A 25,612-nucleotide genomic window follows, 5' to 3' on the forward strand; every position below is an offset into this window, starting at 1 on the left:
ATTTTCAGACAAGATAGGACGGCCAAAGGGGGCGGTGTTGCAATCTACTGCAGAGATAACCTGCAGAGTTCTGTCCTACTATCCAGGTCTGTACCCAAACAATTTCAACTTCTACTTTTAAAAATCCACCTCTCTAAAAACAAGTCGCTCACAGTTGCCGCCTGCTATAGACCACCCTCTGCCCCCAGCTGTGCTCTGGACACCATATGTGAACTGATTGCCCTCCATCTATCTTCAGAGCTCGTGCTGCTAGGTGACCTAAACTGGGACATGCTTAACAACCCAGCCATCCTACAATCTAAGCTTGATGCTCTCAATCTCACACAAATTATCAATGAACCTACCAGGTACCACCCCAAAGCCGTAAACCCCGGCACCTTCATAGATATCATCCTAACCAACTTGCCCTCTAAATACACCTCTGCTGTTTTCAACCAAGATCTCAGCGATCACTGCCTCATTGCCTGCATCCGTAATGGGTCAGCGGTCAAACGACCTCCACTCATCACTGTCAAACGCTCCCTGAAACATTTCAGCGAGCAAGCCTTTCTAATCGACCTGGCCCTGGTATCCTGGAAGGATATTGACCTCATCCCTTCAGTAGAGGATGCCTGGTTATTTTTTTTAAATGCCTTCCTCACCATCTTAAATAAGCATGCCCCATTCAAGACATGTAGAACCAGGAACAGATATAGCCCTTGGTTCTCTCCAGACCTGACTGCCCTTAACCAACACAAAAACATCCTGTGGCGTTCTGCACTAGCATCGAACAGCCCCAGTGATATGCAACTTTTCAGGGAAGTTAGAAACCAATATACACAGGCAGTTAGAAAAGCCAAGGCTAGCTTTTTCAAGCAGAAATTTGCTTCCTGCAACACAAACTCAAAAAATTCTGGGACACTGTAAAGTCCTTAGAGAATAAGAGCACCTCCTCCCAGCTGCCCACTGCACTGAGGATAGGAAACTCTGTCACCACCGATAAATCCACTATAATTGAGAATTTCAATAAGCATTTTTCTACGGCTGGCCATGCTTTCCACCAGGCTACCCCAGTCAACAGCACTGCACCCCCCACAGCTACTCGCCCAAGCCTTCCCCATTTCTCATTCTCCCAAATCCATTCAGCTAATGTTCTGAAAGAGCTGCAAAATCTGGACCCCTACAAATCAGCTGGGCTAGACAATCTGGACCCTTTCTTTCTAAAATTATCTGCCGAAATTGTTGCAACCCCTATTACTAGCCTGTTCAACCTCTCTTTCGTGTCATCTGAGATTCCCAAAGATTGGAAAGCAGCTGAGGTCATCCCCCTCTTCAAAGGGCGGGACACTCTTAACCCAAACTGCTACAGACCTATATCTATCCTACCCTGCCTTTCTAAAGTCTTCGAAAGCCAAGTCAACAAACAGATCAACAACCATTTCGAATCCCACCGCACCTTCTCCGCTATGCAATCTGGTTTCAGAGCTGGTCATGGGTGTACCTCAGTCATGCTCAAGGTCCTAAACGATATCTTAACCGCCATCGATAAGAAACAATACTGTGCAGTCGTATTCATTGACCTGGCCAAGGCTTTCGACTCTGTCAATCACCACATCCTCATCGGCAGACTCAATAGCCTTGGTTTCTCAAATGATTGCCTCGCCTGGTTCACCAACTACTTCTCTGATAGAGTTCAGTGTGTCAAATCGTAGGGCCTGTTGTCCGGGCCTCTGGCAGTCTCTATGGGGGTGCCACAGGGTTCAATTCTTGGGCCGACTCTTTTCTCTGTATACATCAATGATGTCGCTCTTGCTGCTGGTGATTCTCTGATCCACCTCTACGTAGACGACACCATTCTGTATACTTCTGGCCCTTCTTTGGACACTGTGTTAACTACCCTCCAGACGAGCTTCAATGGCATACGACTCTCCTTCCGTGGCCTCCAACTGCTCTTAAATACAAGTAAAACTAAATGCATGCTCTTCAACCAATCGCTGCCTGCACCTGCCCGCCCGTCCAGCATCACTACTCTGGACGGTTCTGACTTAGAATATGTGGACAACTACAAACACCTAGGTGTCTGGTTAGACTGTAACCTCTCCTTCCAGACTCACATCAAACATCTCCAATCCAAAGTTAAATCTAGAATTGGCTTCCTATATCGCAACAAAGCATCTTTCACTCATGCTGCCAAACATACCCTCGTAAAACTGACCATCCTACCGATCCTCGACTTCGGCGATGTCATTTACAAAATAGCCTCCAATACCCTACTCAATAAATTGGATGCAGTCTATCACAGTGCCATCCGTTTTGTCACCAAAGCCCCATATACTACCCACCACTGTGACCTGTACGTTCTCGTTGGCTGGCCCTCGCTTCATACTCGTCGCCAAACCCACTGGCTCCATGTCATTAACAAGACCCTGCTAGGTAAAGTTCCCCCTTAGCTCAGCTCGCTGGCCACCATAGCAGCACCCACCTGAAGCACGCGCTCCAACAGGTATATCTCTCTGGTCACCCCCAAAGCCAATTCCTCCTTTGGCCGTCTCTCCTTCCAGTTCTCTGCTGCCAATGACTGGAACGAACTTCAAAAATCTCTAAAACAGCTTTAAGCACCAGCTGTCAGAGCAGCTCACAGATTACTGCACCTGTACATAGCCCATCTATAATTTAGCCCAAACAACTACCTCTTCCCCTAATGTATTTATTTATTTATTTTGCTCCTTTGCACCCCATTATTTCTATTTCTACTTTGCACTTTCTTCCACTGCAAATCTACCATTCCAGTGTTTTACTTGCTATATTGTGTTTACTTCGCCACCATGGCCTTTTTTGCCTTTACCTCCCTTATCTCACCTCATTTGCTCACTTTGTATATAGACTTATTTTTCTACTATATTATTGACTGTATGTTTGTTTTACTCCATGTGTAACTCTGTGTTGTTGTATGTGTCAAACTGCTTTGCTTTATCTTGGCCAGGTCGCAATTGTAAATGAGAACTTGTTCTCAACTACCTGGTTAAATAAAGGTGAAATAAATAAATAAAACACATTCCACTTATGACTGATACACCTTGTTCATTTTGCTCCAGTGTTTAAACACCTATTGTGGAAAAATGCATTGATGGTATAGCGAGTGTTACTTTACTCAGAGTGAACGGTTGACCCACCTATTTTCTTGACCACTGCATCAATACCTATGGTAGTGGCTGAAGCAGCTTGTAGCTCTGCATTTTGGCCCAGAGAAAAGGCAGCCAGGGAGAGAGGGTTTCATGTATAATTAAAGGGATTGAAATGGCTTCTTCAAAGTAGACCCTGATTCCTATCAGCAAGCCACATAATCACTCATAGTCATTATCAACCTCTCCCCCTCTCACTCACACCTTCTCCCCTTCTCCCGTCTCTATCCCTCTCCCTCAGGTTCCCTCTCTTGTTCTACATCTCCCTCCCCTTTGTCTCTCTCTCCCCCATCTCTGTCTGTATGGGTGACAACAGCTAGGCCCCCCCCCCTCACTGTCACCCCCTCTCCCTCTCTCCATCCTCCTTCTGGGTGTGAGCCTCCAGGTCTCAGTGTGTACACAGCAGGTCAGGGAAGGGTGAGCATGATTTATAGTTAGCATCTTGGTGAGTAAGATGCACACACACACAGACACACACACAAACACAGACACAGACACAGACACACACACAGACACACACTCAGACACACACACTCAGACACACACACACAGACACAGACACACAGACACAGACACACAGACACAGACACACACACACAGACACACACACACACACACACACACACACACACACACACACACACAGTACAGGCACAGGTACCCACACAGGTTCCCCGTTCCAGCCATTATTATGAGCCGTCCTCCCCTCAGCAGCTGCCTGTGACAGGCCTTCCTGGAATCAGGATATATTACCACCTAGCGGACGATGGGCTGTGTGTGTGTGTGTGTGTGTGTGTGTGTGTGTGTGTGTGTGTGTGTGTGTGTGTGTGTGTGTGTGTGTGTGTGTGTGTGTGTGTGTGTGTGTGTGTGTGTGTGTGTGTGTGTGTGAACAAAGTGAGAGCTGGTGGATGATCCAGGCCCAATAGACAGAGTGTGTTTTCCATATTTTTTCTTCAAACAATAGAACCACACGAGAACACAAACGGGTGACATAACAACACGGCTTTTAAATGATTTACAGGCAGCAAGTACACCCTGCTTAACGACACACATCCTTACCACAAACACAACACACTCCGCTAACACGTTAGCACGATGAAAATTTACTAAAACACATCCTCCAAGACAACCTGTTGTTCAACACGCCTTTAACAAGATACAGACACAGACAGCAGAGCTCTGTTTTCTCCTTCCCCTTTAACAAGATACAGACACAGACAGCAGAGCTCTGTTTTCTCCTTCCCCTTTAACAAGATACAGACACAGACAGCAGAGCTCTGTTTTCTCCTTCCCCTTTAACAAGATACAGACACAGACAGCAGAGCTCTGTTTTCTCCTTCCCCTTTAACAAGATACAGACACAGACAGCAGAGCTCTGTTTTCTCCTTCTCCTTTAACAAGATACAGACACAGACAGCAGAGCTCTGTTTTCTCCTTCCCCTTTAACAAGATACAGACAGCAGATAGCAGAGCTCTGTTTTCTCCTTCCCCTTTAACAAGATACAGACAGCAGATAGCAGAGCTCTGTTTTCTCCTTCCCCTTTAACAAGATACAGACACAGACAGCAGAGCTCTGTTTTCTCCTTCCCCTTTAACAAGATACAGACAGCAGACAGCAGAGCTCTGTTTTCTCCTTCCCCTTTAACAAGATACAGACAGCAGATAGCAGAGCTCTGTTTTCTCCTTCCCCTTTAACAAGATACAGACACAGACAGCAGAGCTCTGTTTTCTCCTTCCCCTTTAACAAGATACAGACACAGACAGCAGAGCTCTGTTTTCTCCTTCCCCTTTAACAAGATACAGACACAGACAGCAGAGCTCTGTTTTCTCCTTCCCCTTTAACAAGATACAGACACAGACAGCAGAGCTCTGTTTTCTCCTTCCCCTTTAACAAGATACAGACACAGACAGCAGAGCTCTGTTTTCTCCTTCCCCTTTAACAAGATACAGACACAGACAGCAGAGCTCTGTTTTCTCCTTCCCCTTTCTTTTCAGTTTCTGTCTCTGTCTTGGAATCAGTGCAGCCCTTGAAAAGCGAGAGAATGGTGTGTGCACTGGAAGGGCAGCCTCCTGGTTGTGGAATGGCATCCTCCTGGTTGTAGAAGGGCAGCCTCCTGGTTGTGGAAGGGCATCCTCCTGGTTGTGGAATGGCATCCTCCTGGTTGTAGAAGGGCAGCCTCCTGGTTGTAGAAGGGCAGCCTCCTGGTTGTAGAAGGGCAGCCTCCTGGTTGTAGAAGGGCAGCCTCCTGGTTGTAGAAGGGCAGCCTCCTGGTTGTAGAAGGGCAGCCTCCTGGTTGTAGAAGGGCAGCTCCCTGGTTGTAGAAGGGCAGCCTCCTGGTTGTGGAAGGGCATCCTCCTGGTTGTAGAAGGGCAGCCTCCTGGTTGTAGAAGGGCAGCCTCCTGGTTGTAGAAGGGCAGCCTCCTGGTTGTAGAAGGGCAGCCTTCTGGTTGTAGAAGGGCAGCCTCCTGGTTGTAGAAGGGCAGCCTCCTGGTTGTGGAAGGGCGGCCTCCTGGTTGTGGAAGGGCATCCTCCTGGTGGTTGAAGGGCAGTCTCCTGGTTGTAGAAGGGCAGCCTCCTGGTTGTGGAAGGGCAGCCTCCTGGTTGTGGAAAGGCAGCCTCCTGGTTGTAGAAGGGCAGCCTCCTGGTTGTAGAAGGGCAGCTTCCTGGTTGTAGAAGGGCAGCCTCCTGGTTGTGGAAGGGCAGCCTCCTGGTTGTGGAAGGGCAGCCTCCTGGTTGTGGAAAGGCAGCCTCCTGGTTGTAGAAGGGCAGCCTCCTGGTTGTGGAAGGGCAGCCTCCTGGTTGTGGAAAGGCAGCCTCCTGGTTGTAGAAGGGCAGCCTCCTGGTTGTAGAAGGGCAGCCTCCTGGTTGTGGAAGGGCAGCCTCCTGGTTGTGGAAGGGCATCCTCCTGGTTGTAGAAGGGCAGCCTCCTGGTTGTGGAAGGGCAGCCTCCTGGTGGTTGAAGGGCAGCCTCCTGGTTGTGGAAGGGCAGCCTCCTGGTTGTGGAAGGGCAGCTTCCTGGTTGTAGAAGGGCAGCCTCCTGGTTGTGGAAGGGCAGCCTCCTGGTGGTTGAAGGGCAGCCTCCTGGTTGTGGAAGGGCATCCTCCTGGTTGTAGAAGGGCAGCCTCCTGGTTGTGGAAGGGCATCCTCCTGGTTGTAGAAGGGCAGTCTCCTGGTTGTAGAAGGGCAGCCTCCTGGTTGTAGAAGGGCAGTCTCCTGGTTGTAGAAGGGCAGCCTCCTGGTTGTAGAAGGGCAGCCTCCTGGTTGTGGAAGGGCAGCCTCCTGGTTGTGGAAGGGCAACCTCCTGGTTGTAGAAGGGCAGCCTCCTGGTTGTAGAAGGGCAGCATCCTGGTTGTAGAAGGGCAGCCTCCTGGTTGTGGAAGGGCAGCCTCCTGGTGGTTGAAGGGCAGCCTCCCGGTTGTGGAAGGGCAGCCTCCTGGATGTGGAAGGGCAGCCTCCTGGTGGTTGAAGGGCAGCCTCCTGGTTGTAGAAGGGCAGCCTCCTGGTTGTAGAAGGGCAGCCTCCTGGTTGTAGAAGAGCAGCCTCCTGGTTGTGGAAGGGCAGCCTCCTGGTTGTGGAAGGGCAGCCTCCTGGTGGTTGAAGGGCAGCCTCCTGGTTGTGGAAGGGCAGCCTCCTGGTGGTTGAAGGGCAGCCTCCTGGTTGTGGAAGGGCAGCCTCCTGGTTGTAGAAGGGCAGCCTCCTGGTTGTGGAAGGGCAGCCTCCTGGTGGTTGAAGGGCAGCCTCCTGGTGGTTGAAGGGCAGCCTCCTGGTTGTAGAAAGGCAGCCTCAAGGTTGTAGAAGGGCAGCCTGGCTGCCTGACATAGACGGAGGCTCATAAATTCACTTCCTGTCAGGAACGGTGCAGGCTTCAAACCGGCCTCTTTAAAGAGCCCCGAGCACACGTGCTCAAATAAACCCTGCACACGCTGTCACATAAAAACACACAGGGGGGTGGAGAATAGAGAGAGAGAGAGAGAGAGAGAGAGAGAGAGAGAGAGAGAGAGAGAGAGAGACGAGCAGACCTGAGCACAAGGGAGAGTGATGGGGTTACTGGGGTTGTGGAGTCTACAGAGGGGACAGACTTGGAGGAGAGAAGAGAAGAGAAGAGAAGAGAAGAGAAGAGAAGAGAAGAGAAGAGAAGAGAAGAGAAGAGAAGAGAAGAGAAGAGAAGAGAAGAGAAGAGAAGAGAAGAGAAGAGAAGAGAAGAGAAGAGTGTGATCAGTCACCTGAACCTCCTATATGCTCCACCATTGGCCAGCTTTCTGCCAGCACTCCTCCAGTAAGATGCCACTAAGAATGAACGTCTGTCTGTCTGTCTGTCTGTCTGTCTGTCTGTCTGTCTGTCTGTCTGTCTGTCTGTCTGTCTGTCTGTCTGTCTGTCTGTGTGTGTGTCTGTGTCTGTCTGTGTCTGTCTGTGTCTTTCTGTGTCTTTCTGTGTGTGTCTGTCTGTGTCTGTCTGTGTGTGTCTGTCTGTGTGTGTCTGTCTGTGTCTGTCTGTGGAGAGAGGGGGGAACAGACACACACAGACACAAGCCGTCTCTGTGGGATGGTCTGAGGACCGGAGACAGACCCTCCTCACTAACCAGAGCCCAAACAGAGAGACTGCTCCAGAGAGAGACCCTCCTCACTAACCAAAGCCCAAACAGAGAGACTGCTCCAGAGAGAGACCCTCCTCACTAACCAGAGCCCAAACAGAGAGACTGCTCCAGAGAGAGACCCTCCTCACTAACCAGAGCCCAAACAGAGAGACTGCTCCAGAGAGAGAGAGACCCTCCTCACTAACCAGAGCCCAAACAGAGAGACTGCTCCAGAGAGAGAGAGACCATCCTCACTAACCAGAGCCCAAACAGAGAGACTGCTCCAGAGAGAGAGACCCTCCTCACTAACCAGAGCCCAAACAGAGAGACTGCTCCAGAGAGAGACCCTCCTCACTAACCAGAGCCCAAACAGAGAGACTGCTCCAGAGAGAGACCCTCCTCACTAACCAGAGCCCAAACAGAGAGACTGCTCCAGAGAGAGAGAGAGACCCTCCTCACTAACCAGAGCCCAAACAGAGAGACTGCTCCAGAGAGACCCTCCTCACTAACCAGAGCCCAAACAGAGAGACTGCTCCAGAGAGAGAGAGACCCTCCTCACTAACCAGAGCCCAAACAGAGAGACTGCTCCAGAGAGAGACCCTCCTCACTAACCAGAGCCCAAACAGAGAGACTGCTCCAGAGAGAGACCCTCCTCACTAACCAGAGCCCAAACAGAGAGACTGCTCCAGAGAGAGAGACCCTCCTCACTAACCAGAGCCCAAACAGAGAGACTGCTCCAGAGAGAGAGACCCTCCTCACTAACCAGAGCCCAAACAGAGAGACTGCTCCAGAGAGAGAGAGACCCTCCTCACTAACCAGAGCCCAAACAGAGAGACTGCTCCAGAGAGAGACCCTCCTCACTAACCAGAGCCCAAACAGAGAGACTGCTCCAGAGAGAGACCCTCCTCACTAACCAGAGCCCAAACAGAGAGACTGCTCCAGAGAGAGACCCTCCTCACTAACCAGAGCCCAAACAGAGAGACTGCTCCAGAGAGAGACCCTCCTCACTAACCAGAGCCCAAACAGAGAGACTGCTCCAGAGAGAGAGACCCTCCTCACTAACCAGAGCCCAAACAGAGAGACTGCTCCAGAGAGAGAGAGACCCTCCTCACTAACCAGAGCCCAAACAGAGAGACTGCTCCAGAGAGAGAGACCCTCCTCACTAACCAGAGCCCAAACAGAGAGACTGCTCCAGAGAGAGAGACCCTCCTCACTAACCAGAGCCCAAACAGAGAGACTGCTCCAGAGAGAGAGACCCTCCTCACTAACCAGAGCCCAAACAGAGAGACTGCTCCAGAGAGAGACCCTCCTCACTAACCAGAGCCCAAACAGAGAGACTGCTCCAGAGAGAGAGAGACCCTCCTCACTAACCAGAGCCCAAACAGAGAGACTGCTCCAAGAGAGAGAGACCCTCCTCACTAACCAGAGCCCAAACAGAGAGACTGCTCCAGAGAGAGACCCTCCTCACTAACCAGAGCCCAAACAGAGAGACTGATCCAGAGAGAGACCCTCCTCACTAACCAGAGCCCAAACAGAGAGACTGCTCCAGAGAGAGAGAGAGACCCTCCTCACTAACCAGAGCCCAAACAGAGAGACTGCTCCAGAGAGACCCTCCTCACTAACCAGAGCCCAAACAGAGAGACTGCTCCAGAGAGAGAGAGACCCTCCTCACTAACCAGAGCCCAAACAGAGAGACTGCTCCAGAGAGAGACCCTCCTCACTAACCAGAGCCCAAACAGAGAGACTGCTCCAGAGAGAGACCCTCCTCACTAACCAGAGCCCAAACAGAGAGACTGCTCCAGAGAGAGAGACCCTCCTCACTAACCAGAGCCCAAACAGAGAGACTGCTCCAGAGAGAGAGACCCTCCTCACTAACCAGAGCCCAAACAGAGAGACTGCTCCAGAGAGAGACCCTCCTCACTAACCAGAGCCCAAACAGAGAGACTGCTCCAGAGAGAGACCCTCCTCACTAACCAGAGCCCAAACAGAGAGACTGCTCCAGAGAGAGAGACCCTCCTCACTAACCAGAGCCCAAACAGAGAGACTGCTCCAGAGAGAGAGACCCTCCTCACTAACCAGAGCCCAAACAGAGAGACTGCTCCAGAGAGAGAGACCCTCCTCACTAACCAGAGCCCAAACAGAGAGACTGCTCCAGAGAGAGAGACCCTCCTCACTAACCAGAGCCCAAACAGAGAGACTGCTCCAGAGAGAGAGACCCTCCTCACTAACCAGAGCCCAAACAGAGAGACTGCTCCAGAGAGAGACCCTCCTCACTAACCAGAGCCCAAACAGAGAGACTGCTCCAGAGAGAGACCCTCCTCACTAACCAGAGCCCAAACAGAGAGACTGCTCCAGAGAGAGAGAGACCCTCCTCACTAACCAGAGCCCAAACAGAGAGACTGCTCCAGAGAGAGACCCTCCTCACTAACCAGAGCCCAAAGAGAGAGACTGCTCCAGAGAGAGACCCTCCTCACTAACCAGAGCCCAAACAGAGAGACTGCTCCAGAGAGAGAGAGACCCTCCTCACTAACCAGAGCCCAAACAGAGAGACTGCTCCAGAGAGAGACCCTCCTCACTAACCAGAGCCCAAACAGAGAGACTGCTCCGAGAGAGAGAGACCCTCCTCACTAACCAGAGCCCAAACAGAGAGACTGCTCCAGAGAGAGAGAGACCCTCCTCACTAACCAGAGCCCAAACAGAGAGACTGCTCCAGAGAGAGACCCTCCTCACTAACCAGAGCCCAAACAGAGAGACTGCTCCAGAGAGAGACCCTCCTCACTAACCAGAGCCCAAACAGAGAGACTGCTCCAGAGAGAGAGACCCTCCTCACTAACCAGAGCCCAAACAGAGAGACTGCTCCAGAGAGAGACCCTCCTCACTAACCAGAGCCCAAACAGAGAGACTGCTCCAGAGAGAGAGACCCTCCTCACTAACCAGAGCCCAAACAGAGAGACTGCTCCAGAGAGAGACCCTCCTCACTAACCAGAGCCCAAACAGAGAGACTGCTCCAGAGAGAAACCCTCCTCACTAACCAGAGCCCAAACAGAGAGACTGCTCCAGAGAGAGAGACCACAGGCTACTGGAGTATCGATGGTTATGCAAAATGACTTAAGATCTACTTTCATTTCCAATGTTTCCCATCTGCTCCCCTGGAAAAAGAGGAGAGAGAAGACAGAAGACAGAAGAGAGATGAGAGACTGACAGAGCTGAAGAAAACTCTGTAAAGTGACAGATGAGACTGTGTGTGTGTGTGTGTGTGGTGATGGGGGGTGCTGGTGTGTGTGTACATGTGCGTGCATGTTCTGTGTGTGTCTCAGAGGAGGCTGTTGGGAGGAGCTATAGGAGGACGGGCTCATTGTCATGGCTGGTAATGGAATGAATGGAACGGTATCAAACACATCTCCATGTATTCCAACCATTACAATGAGCCCATCCTCCTATAGTTCCTCCCACCAACCCATTCCACACACATAAACACAGCAGCACATATCACACTACCGATGGTCTGCACAACACAACAACCTGCTGTCAACATTATCATTTAGTGGTCAGTTCCATCCCCTGTCACTTTGCATGGCTTTACACAGTGAAAGAGAATGTCTACCCCCCTTTAACATCACAATAGGCCGTTCCATCTCCGGTCCTCCTTCATTGGAGTGATCCATTTAGATCCAGCAGCCTACATGCAGGGGTAGACTACACTAGAGACGAGCCCATTAGCCAAGATGACCAGTTCTCTCCCCATTCTTCACTGATCCGTCACACTACTGAAGGGAGGAGCCTTCCAGTTCCCAGCCTCAAGCAGACGTGGTGTTTTCCTCCATAACGACCTCCTGTCTCCACAACACACTGACTGGTTCAGACCAGACCAGACAGGGTCATTCAGTCACCTTAAACCACTGTCTGGTATGGATTCTTGAAGACCTCTCTCCTAAGAGTAGTTAGGCTCTGACAAGATCCTCTCCCCCATTTGACCTCTCCATGACCTCTGGCTGCAACCAGGAAGTAATCAAGGTGTCACATGTGCAGAGACACTCCTTTGACCACGTGGACGGCTCTTACTGACCCCTTCCATTGACGTCTCTGTTGCTTCTTGTCTTGTGAAAGGAGAGCTAGAAAACACAGTCCAGGGTGAACTTCCCAGCCCAAATGAAAAGGGCAACACACCTCATACTCTATGTTGCTTGCAGTTATAGCAATAGTCTTCATTAGCCTTAGATTTTGTGTTGGAATTTCCACACTAATGGCTAGGCTGTGTATTGGGGGAGGTGAAGCTGATACTAGATCTGTACCAAGGGGAAACTTCACCCCGAGCAGAGAAAACATGGACACTTGGGGCTGATGAGACAGTGGATCCCACCTTCAGCACATTCAGCCACACAATCACTAAAGCACCACATCACAGAGACGACAAGGTGAAAAACCTACCGATGTGCCCTTGAGCAAGACACTTACATGTAACCTTCATTTGCTTACCCTCTAAAACAACCCATTTCACTGCACCTATCTGGTGTATATGACAATAAAACAGGTATTTCTGTTGTTTTTAATGATATTATATTATTGTTTCAATCCTCTTAACCCATTGAGAGACACTCTGACAAAGATGTATTATTACCAACTAACAACTAACTCATAATATCAAGGACTCCAGTTGTGTTGTTATCTAGCAGGGAACCTAGATAACCACCTTTATAGCTGAGTAAATACTGTTATCTAGCAGGGAACCTCGATGACCACCTTTATAGCTGAGTAAATACTGTTATCTAGCAGGGAACCTAGATGACCACCTTTATAGCTGAGTAAATACTGTTATCTAGCAGGGAACCTAGATAACCACCTTTATAGCTGAGTAAATACTGTTATCTAGCAGGGAACCTAGATAACCACCTTTATAGCTGAGTAAATACTGTTATCTAGCAGGGAACCTAGATAACCACCTTTATAGCTGAGTAAATACTGTTATCTAGCAGGGACCCTAGATGACCACCTTTATAGCTGAGTAAATACTGTTATCTAGCAGGGACCCTAGATAACCACCTTTATAGCTGAGTAAATACTGTTATCTAGCAGGGACCCTAGATGACCACCTTTATAGCTGAGTAAATACTGTTATCTAGCAGGGAACCTAGATAACCACCTTTATAGCTGAGTAAATACTGTTATCTAGCAGGGAACCTAGATAACCACCTTTATAGCTGAGTAAATACTGTTATCTAGCAGGGAACCTAGATGACCACCTTTATAGCTGAGTAAATACTGTTATCTAACAGGGAACCTAGATAACCACCTTTATAGCTGAGTAAATACTGTTATCTAGCAGGGAACCTAGATAACCACCTTTATAGCTGAGTAAATACTGTTATCTAGCAGGGAACATAGATAACCACCTTTATAGCTGAGTAAATACTGTTATCTAGCAGGGAACCTAGATGACCACCTTTATAGCTGAGTAAATACTGTTATCTAGCAGGGAACCTAGATAACCAGCTTTATAGCTGAGTAAATACTGTTATCTAGCAGGGAACCTAGATAACCACCTTTATAGCTGAGTAAATACTGTTATCTAGCAGGGAACGTAGATAACCACCTTTAAAGCTGAGTAAATACTGTTATCTAGCAGGGAACGTCGTTGACCACCTTTATAGCTGAGTAAATACTGTTATCTAGCAGGGAACCTAGATGACCACCTTTATAGCTGAGTAAATACTGTTATCTAGCAGGGAACCTAGATAACCACCTTTATAGCTGAGTAAATACTGTTATCTAGCAGGGAACATAGATAACCACCTTTATAGCTGAGTAAATACTGTTATAAAGCAGGGAACCTAGATAACCACCTTTATAGCTGAGTAAATACTGTTATCTAGCAGGGAACCTAGATGACCACCTTTATAGCTGAGTAAATACTGTTATCTAGCAGGGAACCTAGATAACCACCTTTATAGCTGAGTAAATACTGTTATCTAGCAGGGAACCTAGATGACCACCTTTATAGCTGAGTAAATACTGTTATCTAGCAGGGAACCTAGATGACCACCTTTATAGCTGAGTAAATACTGTTATCTAACAGGGAACCTAGATAACCACCTTCATAGCTGAGTAAATACTGTTATCTAGCAGGGAACCTCGATAACCACCTTTATAGCTGAGTAAATACTGTTATCTAGCAGGGAACCTAGATAACCACCTTTATAGCTGAGTAAATACTGTTATCTAGCAGGGAACCTAGATAACCACCTTTATAGCTGAGTAAATACTGTTATCTAGCAGGGAACCTAGATGACCACCTTTATAGCTGAGTAAATACTGTTATCTAGCAGGGAACCTAGATAACCACCTTTATAGCTGAGTAAATACTGTTATCTAGCAGGGAACGTCGTTGACCACCTTTATAGCTGAGTAAATACTGTTATCTAGCAGGAAACCTAGATGACCACCTTTATAGCTGAGTAAATACTGTTATCTAGCAGGGAACCTAGATGACCACCTTTATAGCTGAGTAAATACTGTTATCTAGCAGGGAACCTAGATAACCACCTTTATAGCTGAGTAAATACTGTTATCTAGCAGGGAACCTAGATAACCACCTTTATAGCTGAGTAAATACTGTTATCTAGCAGGGAACCTAGATGACCACCTTTATAGCTGAGTAAATACTGTTATCTAGCAGGGAACCTAGATAACCACCTTTATAGCTGAGTAAATACTGTTATCTAACAGGGAACCTAGATGACCACCTTTATAGCTGAGTAAATACTGTTATCTAGCAGGGAACCTAGATAACCACCTTTATAGCTGAGTAAATACTGTTATCTAGCAGGGAACCTAGATGACCACCTTTATAGCTGAGTAAATACTGTTATCTAGCAGGGAACCTAGATAACCACCTTTATAGCTGAGTAAATACTGTTATCTAGCAGGGAACCTCGTTGACCACCTTTATAGCTGAGTAAATACTGTTATCTAGCAGGGAACCTAGATGACCACCTTTATAGCTGAGTAAATACTGTTATCTAGCAGGGAACCTAGATAACCTCCTTTATAGCTGAGTAAATACTGTTATCTAGCAGGGAACCCAGATGACCACCTTTATAGCTGAGTAAATACTGTTATCTAGCAGGGACCCTAGATAACCACCTTTATAGCTGAGTAAATACTGTTATCTAGCAGGGACCCTAGATGACCACCTTTATAGCTGAGTAAATACTGTTATCTAGCAGGGAACCTAGATAACCACCTTTATAGCTGAGTAAATACTGTTATCTAGCAGGGAACCTAGATAACCACCTTTATAGCTGAGTAAATACTGTTATCTAGCAGGGAACCTAGATGACCACCTTTATAGCTGAGTAAATACTGTTATCTAACAGGGAACCTAGATAACCACCTTTATAGCTGAGTAAATACTGTTATCTAGCAGGGAACCTAGATAACCACCTTTATAGCTGAGTAAATACTGTTATCTAGCAGGGAACATAGATAACCACCTTTATAGCTGAGTAAATACTGTTATCTAGCAGGGAACCTAGATGACCACCTTTATAGCTGAGTAAATACTGTTATCTAGCAGGGAACCTAGATAACCAGCTTTATAGCTGAGTAAATACTGTTATCTAGCAGGGAACCTAGATAACCACCTTTATAGCTGAGTAAATACTGTTATCTAGCAGGGAACGTAGATAACCACCTTTAAAGCTGAGTAAATACTGTTATCTAGCAGGGAACGTCGTTGACCACCTTTATAGCTGAGTAAATACTGTTATCTAGCAGGGAACCTAGATGACCACCTTTATAGCTGAGTAAATACTGTTATCTAGCAGGGAACCTAGATAACCACCTTTATAGCTGAGTAAATACTGTTATCTAGCAGGGAACATAGATAACCACCTTTATAGCTGAGTAAATACTGTTATAAAGCAGGGAACCTAGATAACCACCTTTATAGCTGAGTAAATACTGTTATCTAGCAGGGAACCTAGATGACCACCTTTATAGCTGAGTAAATACTGTTATCTAGCAGGGAACCTAGATAACCACCTTTATAGCTGAGTAAATACTGTTATCTAGCAGGGAACCTAGATGACCACCTTTATAGCTGAGTAAATACTGTTATCTAGCAGGGAACCTAGATGACCACCTTTATAGCTGAGTAAATACTGTTATCTAACAGGGAACCTAGATAACCACCTTCATAGCTGAGTAAATACTGTTATCTAGCAGGGAACCTCGATAACCACCTTTATAGCTGAGTAAATACTGTTATCTAGCAGGGAACCTAGATAACCACCTTTATAGCTGAGTAAATACTGTTATCTAGCAGGGAACCTAGATAACCACCTTTATAGCTGAGTAAATACTGTTATCTAGCAGGGAACCTAGATGACCACCTTTATAGCTGAGTAAATACTGTTATCTAGCAGGGAACCTAGATAACCACCTTTATAGCTGAGTAAATACTGTTATCTAGCAGGGAACGTCGTTGACCACCTTTATAGCTGAGTAAATACTGTTATCTAGCAGGGAACCTAGATGACCACCTTTATAGCTGAGTAAATACTGTTATCTAGCAGGGAACCTAGATGACCAGCTTTATAGCTGAGTAAATACTGTTATCTAGCAGGGAACCTAGATAACCACCTTTATAGCTGAGTAAATACTGTTATCTAGCAGGGAACCTAGATAACCACCTTTATAGCTGAGTAAATACTGTTATCTAGCAGGGAACCTAGATGACCACCTTTATAGCTGAGTAAATACTGTTATCTAGCAGGGAACCTAGATAACCACCTTTATAGCTGAGTAAATACTGTTATCTAACAGGGAACCTAGATGACCACCTTTATAGCTGAGTAAATACTGTTATCTAGCAGGGAACCTAGATAACCACCTTTATAGCTGAGTAAATACTGTTATCTAGCAGGGAACCTAGATGACCACCTTTATAGCTGAGTAAATACTGTTATCTAGCAGGGAACCTAGATAACCACCTTTATAGCTGAGTAAATACTGTTATCTAGCAGGGAACCTCGTTGACCACCTTTATAGCTGAGTAAATACTGTTATCTAGCAGGGAACCTAGATGACCACCTTTATAGCTGAGTAAATACTGTTATCTAGCAGGGAACCTAGATAACCACCTTTATAGCTGAGTAAATACTGTTATCTAGCAGGGAACCCAGATGACCAGCTTTATAGCTGAGTAAATACTGTTATCTAGCAGGGAACCTAGATGACCACCTTTATAGCTGAGTAAATACTGTTATCTAGCAGGGAACCTAGATGACCACCTTTATAGCTGAGTAAATACTGTTATCTAGCAGGGAACCTAGATAACCACCTTTATAGCTGAGTAAATACTGTTATCTAGCAGGGAACCTCGATAACCACCTTTATAGCTGAGTAAATACTGTTATCTAGCAGGGAACCTAGATGACCACCTTTATAGCTGAGTAAATACTGTTATCTAGCAGGGAACATAGATAACCACCTTTATAGCTGAGTAAATACTGTTATCTAGCAGGGAACCTAGATAACCACCTTTATAGTTGAGTAAATACTGTTATCTAGCAGGGAACCTAGATGACCACCTTTATAGCTGAGTAAATACTGTTATCTAGCAGGGACCCTAGATAACCACCTTTATAGCTGAGTAAATACTGTTATCTAGCAGGGAACCTAGATAACCACCTTTATAGCTGAGTAAATACTGTTATCTAGCAGGGAACCTAGATGACCACCTTTATAGCTGAGTAAATACTGTTATCTAGCAGGGAACCTAGATAACCACCTTTATAGCTGCGTAAATACTGTTATCTAGCAGGGAACCTAGATGACCACCTTTATAGCTGAGTAAATACTGTTATCTAGCAGGGAACCTAGATAACCACCTTTATAGCTGAGTAAATACTGTTATCTAGCAGGGAACCTAGATAACCACCTTTATAGCTGAGTAAATACTGTTATCTAGCAGGGAACCTAGATGACCACCTTTATAGCTGAGTAAATACTGTTATCTAGCAGGGAACCTAGATAACCACCTTTATAGCTGAGTAAATACTGTTATCTAGCAGGGAACGTCATTGACCACCTTTATAGCTGAGTAAATACTGTTATCTAGCAGGGAACCTAGATGACCACCTTTATAGCTGAGTAAATACTGTTATCTAGCAGGGAACCTAGATAACCACCTTTATAGCTGAGTAAATACTGTTATCTAGCAGGGAACCTAGATAACCACCTTTATAGCTGAGTAAATACTGTTATCTAGCAGGGAACCTAGATGACCACCTTTATAGCTGAGTAAATACTGTTATCTAGCAGGGAACCTAGATAACCACCTTTATAGCTGCGTAAATACTGTTATCTAGCAGGGAACCTAGATAACCACCTTTATAGCTGAATAAATACTGTTATCTAGCAGGGAACCCAGATGACCCCCTTTATAGCTGAGTAAATACTGTTATCTAGCAGGGAACCTAGATGACCACCTTTATAGCTGAGTAAATACTGTTATCTAGCAGGGAACCTAGATGACCACCTTTATAGCTGAGTAAATACTGTTATCTAGCAGGGAACCTAGATAACCACCTTTATAGCTGAGTAAATACTGTTATCTAGCAGGGAACCTAGATAACCACCTTTATAGCTGAGTAAATACTGTTATCTAGCAGGGAACCTAGATAACCACCTTTATAGCTGAGTAAATACTGTTATCTAGCAGGGAACCTAGATAACCACCTTTATAGCTGAGTAAATACTGTTATCTAGCAGGGAACCTAGATAACCACCTTTATAGCTGAGTAAATACTGTTATCTAGCAGGGAACCTAGATGACCACCTTTATAGCTGAGTAAATACTGTTATCTAGCAGGGAACCTAGATAACCACCTTTATAGCTGAGTAAATACTGTTATCTAGCAGGGAACCTAGATAACCACCTTTATAGCTGAGTAAATACTGTTATCTAACAGGGAACGTAGATAACCACCTTTAAAGCTGAGTAAATACTGTTATCTAGCAGGGAACCTAGATAACCACCTTTATAGCTGAGTAAATACTGTTATCTAGCAGGGAACGTAGACCACCTTTATAGCTGAGTAAATACTGTTATCTAGCAGGGAACCTAGATGACCACCTTTATAGCTGAGTAAATACTGTTATCTAGCAGGGAACAGAGATGACCAGCTTTATAGCTGAGTAAATACTGTTATCTAGCAGGGAACCTAGATAACCACCTTTATAGCTGAGTAAATACTGTTATCTAGCAGGGAACCTAGATAACCACCTTTATAGCTGAGTAAATACTGTTATCTAGCAGGGAACCTAGATGACCACCTTTATAGCTGAGTAAATACTGTTATCTAGCAGGGAACCTAGATGACCACCTTTATAGCTGAGTAAATACTGTTATCTAGCAGGGAACCTAGATAACCACCTTTATAGCTGAGTAAATACTGTTATCTATCAGGGAACCTAGATGACCACCTTTATAGCTGAGTAAATACTGTTATCTAGCAGGGAACCTCGATGACCCCCTTTATAGCTGAGTAAATACTGTTATCTAGCAGGGAACCTCGATGACCACCTTTATAGCTGAGTAAATACTGTTATCTAGCAGGGAACCTAGATAACCACCTTTATAGCTGAGTAAATACTGTTATCTAGCAGGGAACCTAGATGACCACCTTTATAGCTGAGTAAATACTGTTATCTAGCAGGGAACCTAGATAACCACCTTTATAGCTGAGTAAATACTGTTATCTAGCAGGGAACCTAGATGACCACCTTTATAGCTGAGTAAATACTGTTATCTAGCAGGGAACCTAGATAACCACCTTTATAGCTGCGTAAATACTGTTATCTAGCAGGGAACCTAGATAACCACCTTTATAGCTGAGTAAATACTGTTATCTAGGAGGGAACCTAGATAACCACCTTTATAGCTGAGTAAATACTGTTATCTAGCAGTGTCATGTAAATGAAGATCTAACATGGCCGTCATAGAATTTTGTAGAGTCATGTAAATGAAGAGCTAACATGGCTGACATAGAATGTTGTAGTGTCATGTAAATGAAGAGTTAACATGACTGACATAGAATGTTGTAGTGTTGTGTAAATGAAGAGCTAACATGGCTGACATAGAATGTTGTAGTGTCATGTAAATGAAGAGCTAACATGGCTGTATAGAATGTTGTAGAGTCATGTAAATGAAGAGCTAACATGGCTGTCATAGAAAGTTGTAGAGTCATGTAAATGCATCATAATGCAGAAACCTCTTGGTCCAACTCTCTAAATACATGGCTCTGGAAAGAGGCTATCTATCAGGTAAGAGAGAGATCTACTGGGTAAATGCATGTTGGAAAATAAGAATGCCAATGGCTGAGATTAGGGTCGTCACTATCTGGCCAAGCAAAGTCGTAAGCACCACCTTCTTCTATCCAACATTGGATACACAACCACCATGCTAACCTTATGCCAAAGGCTAACGTTAACCACCATGCTAACCTTATGCCAAAGGCTAACGTTAACCACCATGCTAACCTTATGCCTAAGGCTAACGTTACCCACCATGCTAACCTTATGCCTAAGGCTAACCTTAACCACCATACTAACCTTATGCCTAAGGCTAACTTAACCACCATGCTAACCTTATGCCTAAGGCTAACCTTAACCACCATGCTAACCTTATGCCTAAGGCTAACCTTAACCACCATGCTAACCTTATGCCTAACCCTAACCTTACGATATAGCCTATTTTTACTTTGCAGCTTGGCCATCTAGTGGGAACCCAAGGGCCTGTCTGAATCAGGACCCCAATACACACCCACCAGCTGCCCTCTCAGCTGCCTGTTTCCTGTCTCTTTTTTTACTCAATGACATCTCCACCACAGTATCCATAATGCTCTTTCCATCGGGAAACTCCCATCACCCACCCACACACACACACACACACAGACACACACACACACAGACACACACACACACACACACACAACACACACACACACACACACACACACACACACACACACACACACACACACACACACACACACACACACACACACGGACAGATGCGCAGTATGAGTGCCAGTTGAGTTTAACACGTGAAGAAAGTTTTCCCACCACAAGAAACTGATTGAGCCACGTAGAGTTATACTGATAACACGTGTGCGCATGCAAACACACACACACACACACACACACACACACACACACACACACACACACACACACACACACACACACACACACACACACACACACACACCCCTCGAGTATGGAGACTAACCAAAAGGCATTCAGCCATTTAAGCAGCCTCCTGGCTCACTCCCAGCCAAGTGAATTCTCTGTCAGTGCATTAGCCATCATGTAATCATACCCCAGCCTCATAGCAATTAGAAGCATTTCTACCAAAAATCTGAGGAAACCAAGTGTTCTCCTACCACTAACAGTTTACTTTAGCTCACCAGCTGACAGGCCCAGCCCTGCCGCTCTCGACTCCTACACACAAAGACAGACAAACCAGTGGACGCTTCGTAGAGGAGGAAGGGGAGGACCATCCTCCTCAATGAATTTCATAAAAATACAAATTTTAAAACATTTAAAAAGTTATCCCTTTTAGATGAAACTATACTAAATATATTCACGTCACCAAATCATTGATTAAAACACACTGTTTTGCGATGAAGGTCTACAGTAGCCTCAACAGTAATCTGTAGGGTAACACCATGGTGTAGCCGGAGGACAGCTAGCTTCCGTCCTCCTCTTGGTACATTGACTTTAGTACAAAACCTTTAGTACAAAGCCTTCCATAGATTTACACAGTAGATATGACAACTTCCGGAGGACATTCTCCAACCTATCAGAGCTCTCGCAGCATGAACTGACATGTTGTCCACCCAATCAAAGGATCTAAGAATGAATCTAGTACTGAAAGCATAAGCTACATCTAGCTAGCACTGCAGTGCATAAAAAGTGGTGAGTAGTTAACTCAAAGAGAGAGAAAGGCAATAGTTGAACAGTTTTCGACAAATTAATTTATTCAAAAATGAAGGAGTGTCACGTCCTGACCAGTAAAGGGGTTATTTGTTCTTATAGTTTGGTCAGGACGTGGCAGGGGGTATTTGTTTTATGTGGTTCTGGGTGTGTTTGTGTATGTGTTCATGTAGAGGGGGTATTTGGTTTATATGGTTCGGGGTGGTTGTGTATGTAGAGGGGTATTTGATTTATGTATTCCGGGGTTTTTGGGTTATCGTTCTATGTTAGTTTATTTCTATGTTCTGTCTAGGCGTTTGTATTTCTATGTTTTGGTAATGGGGATTGGGGCCTTCAATTGGAGGCAGCTGTCTATCGTTGCCTCTGATTGAAGGTCCTATATTTAGGATTGTGTTTGTTTTGGGAATTGTGGGAGATTGTTTCTTGTTTTGCTGTGTGACTGACGAGACTGTCTAGTTCGTTTGTTTTTGTATACGTTGTTTGTGTTTTGCCTTCTTCACTAATAAAAAGAAGATGAGTATACATTTTCCCGCTGCGTTTTGGTCTACACCCTACGACACCCGTGACAGAATCTCCCACCAAACACGGACCAAGCAGTGGAGGAGGGAGCAGCAACAGATGGACTGTCGGGAGTCATGGACCTGGGAGGAGATTAAGGCCAGAGTGGGTCCATGGAGGAAGGCGAAAGAGGACCGGGAATGTTACAGGGGAACACGGTTGGCGTTCAAACCGGAGAGGCAGCCCCAATTTAAAAAAATTGGGGGGGGCACACGGGTAGTTTGGCTGGGCAAGGAGTAAGCCCCAAGCCAAATCCCCGTGATTTTGTTAAGCAACCTTTGACTGGACAGGTCCCGTGCTTCGGGTTAATGCGTACTGTGGCGAGGCCAAGTATCTTCAGGCCGGTTTGCGCAGTGCCAGCGCCCCGCATTTGCCAGGGGGAATTGGGCACCCAGCCAGTACGGGCGGTGCCAGTCCTGCGCTCGAGACCGCCAGTGCCCCCAACTGTCCAGTGTATCCTGCTCCTCGCACTAGCCCTGAGGTGCGTGTCTTCAGTCTGGCACATCCAGTACCAGCACCACGCACCAGGCTTCCAGTGCGTCACCCCAGTCCAGTACGTCCTGTTCCCGCTCCTCGCACTAGCCTTGGGGTGCGTGTCCCTAGTCTGGCGTCTCCTAAGCCAGCACCACACACTAGGCTTCCAGTGCGTCAGCCCAGTCCAGTACGTCCTGTTCCCGCTCCTCGCACTAGCCTTGGATTGCGTGTCCCTAGTCTGATACCTCCAGTACCAGCCCCAGGCACTAGGCTTCCAGTGCATCAGCCCAGTCCAGTACGTCCTGTTCCTGCTCCCCGCACTAGCCCTGAGGTGCGTGTCCCCAGTCTGGTACCTCCACTACCAGCCCCAGGCATCAGGCTTCCAGTGCGTCAGCCCAGTCCCGAGCTTCCGACGACAGTGCCTCGTCCAGAGTGTCCGGTAACAGTGCCTCGTCCAGAACTTACGGCAACAGTGCCTCGTCCAGAACTTCCAGCAACAGTGCCTCGTCCAGAACTTCCGGCAACAGTGCCTCGTCCAGAACTTCCGGTAACTGTGCCTCGTCCAGAGTGTCCGGCAACAGTGCCTCGTCCAGACTGTCCGGAACCAGGAGAGACGGCCCACTGTCCGGAACCAGGAGAGACGGCCCACTGTCCGGAACCAGGAGAGACGGCCCACTGTCCAGAACCAGGAGAGACGGCCCACTGTCCGGAACCAGGAGAGACGGCCCACTGTCCGGAACCAGGAGAGACGGCCCACTGTCCGGAGCTCCCAGAGTCGTCCTGTAGTCTAGAGCTCCCAGAGTCGTCCTGTAGTCTGGAGCTCCCAGAGTCGTCCTGCAGTCCGGAGCTCCCAGAGTCGTCCTGCAGTCCGGAGCTCCCAGAGTCGTCCTGCAGTCCGGAGCTCCCAGAGTCGTCCTGCAGTCCGGAGCTCCCAGAGTCGTCCTGCAGTCCAGAGCTCCCAGAGTCGTCCTGCAGTCCGGAGCTCCCAGAGTCGTCCTGCAGTCCGGAGCTCCCAGAGTCGTCCTGCAGTCCGGAGCTCCCAGAGTCGTCCCAGAGTCGTCCTGCAGTCCGGAGCTCCCAGAGTCGTCCTGCAGTCCGGAGCTCCCAGAGTACAGTCCAGGGTCCTCAGTGAGAGGCTTTAGGCAGAGGTATGCAGTGGGGCTGGTTTGGTCAGGTAGGGGATTAAGGCCTGAGCCTAAGCCACCTCCACTGTAGGAGGTTTGGGGAGGGGGGGTGTAGCACGGCAGCCACCCTCCCTTCCCTCCCTTTAGTTTAGGGGTTTATTTTTGTATTTTTTTTGTTTGTAAGGTGCATCCGGGGTACTGTCACGTCCTGACCAGTAAAGGGGTTATTTGTTCTTATAGTTTGGTCAGGACGTGGCAGGGGGTATTTGTTTTATGTGGTTCTGGGTGTGTTTGTGTATGTGTTCATGTAGAGGGGGTATTTGGTTTATATGGTTCAGGGTGGTTGTGTATGTAGAGGGGTATTTGATTTATGTATTCCAGGGTTTTTGGGTTATCATTCTATGTTAGTTTATTTGTATGTTCTGTCTAGGCGTTTGTATTTCTATGTTTTGGTAATGGGCATTGGGGCCTTCAATTGGAGGCAGCTGTCTATCGTTGCCTCTGATTGAAGGTCCTATATTTAGGAGTGTGTTTGTTTTGGGAATTGTGGGAGATTTTCTTGTTTTGCTGTGTGCCTGACGAGACTGTCTAGTTCGTTTGTTTTTGTATACGTTGTTTGTGTTTTCCTTCTTCACTAATAAAAAGAAGATGAGTATACATTTTCCCGCTGCGTTTTGGTCTACACCCTACGACACCCGTGACAAGGAGAAGCAAGAGAGAGAGAGATTTTGTCTTTTTTTTCAGTTTCACATACTTAGCTAGCAAATGCAGCTGGCTAGTTTATCCTACTCAAACACCCGGCTCAGACAGAGGGATGCTATGTTAGCTATCTGGCTATGACTATCCAACACAACACTGGAACTCTTAGCTATACAGCCTGTAACCTGGATGGTCCCTCTTCGAGTAAACTTTCATTCATAGGTTAGGTTGTAGCAACCTCATGATGGGTATAGGGAAAATTCTAGTATCATGTAGTAGCCTAAACCAATCGCTGTTACATTAAGCTGGGTGAACGGAATATGAATAACAATAGAAATAAGGCCATGCTTGTCACGTCCTGACCAGCAGAGGGTGTTGTTGTGTAGTTTTTGGTCAGGACATGGCAGAGTATGTCTGTGTATGTGTGTCCTGGGTGTTGTGTTTCTATGTGGGTCTGTGTGGCTCCCGATCAGGGACAGCTGGTTATCGTTGTTCCTGATTGGGAGTCATATAATTAGGAGTATGTTTGTCACTTGGGTTTGTGGGTGGTTGTGCTAACACTGCTAGTCTTTGGTATGTACGTAGCCTGTTAGTCGTTTTTGTTTATTGTTTTTCCCGTGGATACTTTGCTCTTATATATTCAAAAGATGAGTATCTACATTTCACCTGGTGCAGTTTGGTCTCTTCAACACGGCTGTAATTATGACAATGCTCATAAAAAATGAATTGTTCTCCCTCATCATAAACGGCACTGACCGCCACTGAGCCACACACACACACACAGGCATACACATCTCATCATCCCAGACACCCTGAACCCACTCCAATTTGCATACCGCCCCAACAGATCCACAGATGACACAATCTCTATTGCACTCCACACTGCCCTTTCCCACCAGGACAAAAGGAACACCTACGTGAGAATGCTGCTCATCGACTACAGCTCAGCGTTCAAAACCATAGTGCCCTCCAAGCTCATCACCAAACTAGGGATCCTAGGATTAAACACCTCCCTCTGCA

The 25,612-nt window shown here is 46.7% G+C and overlaps 1 protein-coding gene across 1 annotated transcript in view; it reads right to left on the reverse strand.

The window, feature by feature from the left end:
• Nucleotides 1-4,609: 4,609 nt before the first annotated feature.
• Nucleotides 4,610-25,612, reverse strand: part of LOC123741736 (uncharacterized) — a 41,221-nt gene continuing 20,218 nt past the window's right edge. Inside the window, exon 2 of the mRNA XM_045715701.1 lies at nucleotides 4,610-7,240. Within this exon, the coding sequence (XP_045571657.1) occupies nucleotides 5,049-6,995 (1,947 nt within the window). The 5' untranslated portion in view covers nucleotides 6,996-7,240 and the 3' untranslated portion in view covers nucleotides 4,610-5,048. The remainder of the gene's footprint in view (nucleotides 7,241-25,612) is intronic.

Source organism: Salmo salar, chromosome ssa03 (genome assembly GCF_905237065.1).
Source record: "Salmo salar chromosome ssa03, Ssal_v3.1, whole genome shotgun sequence".
Classification (NCBI taxonomy): domain Eukaryota; kingdom Metazoa; phylum Chordata; class Actinopteri; order Salmoniformes; family Salmonidae; genus Salmo; species Salmo salar.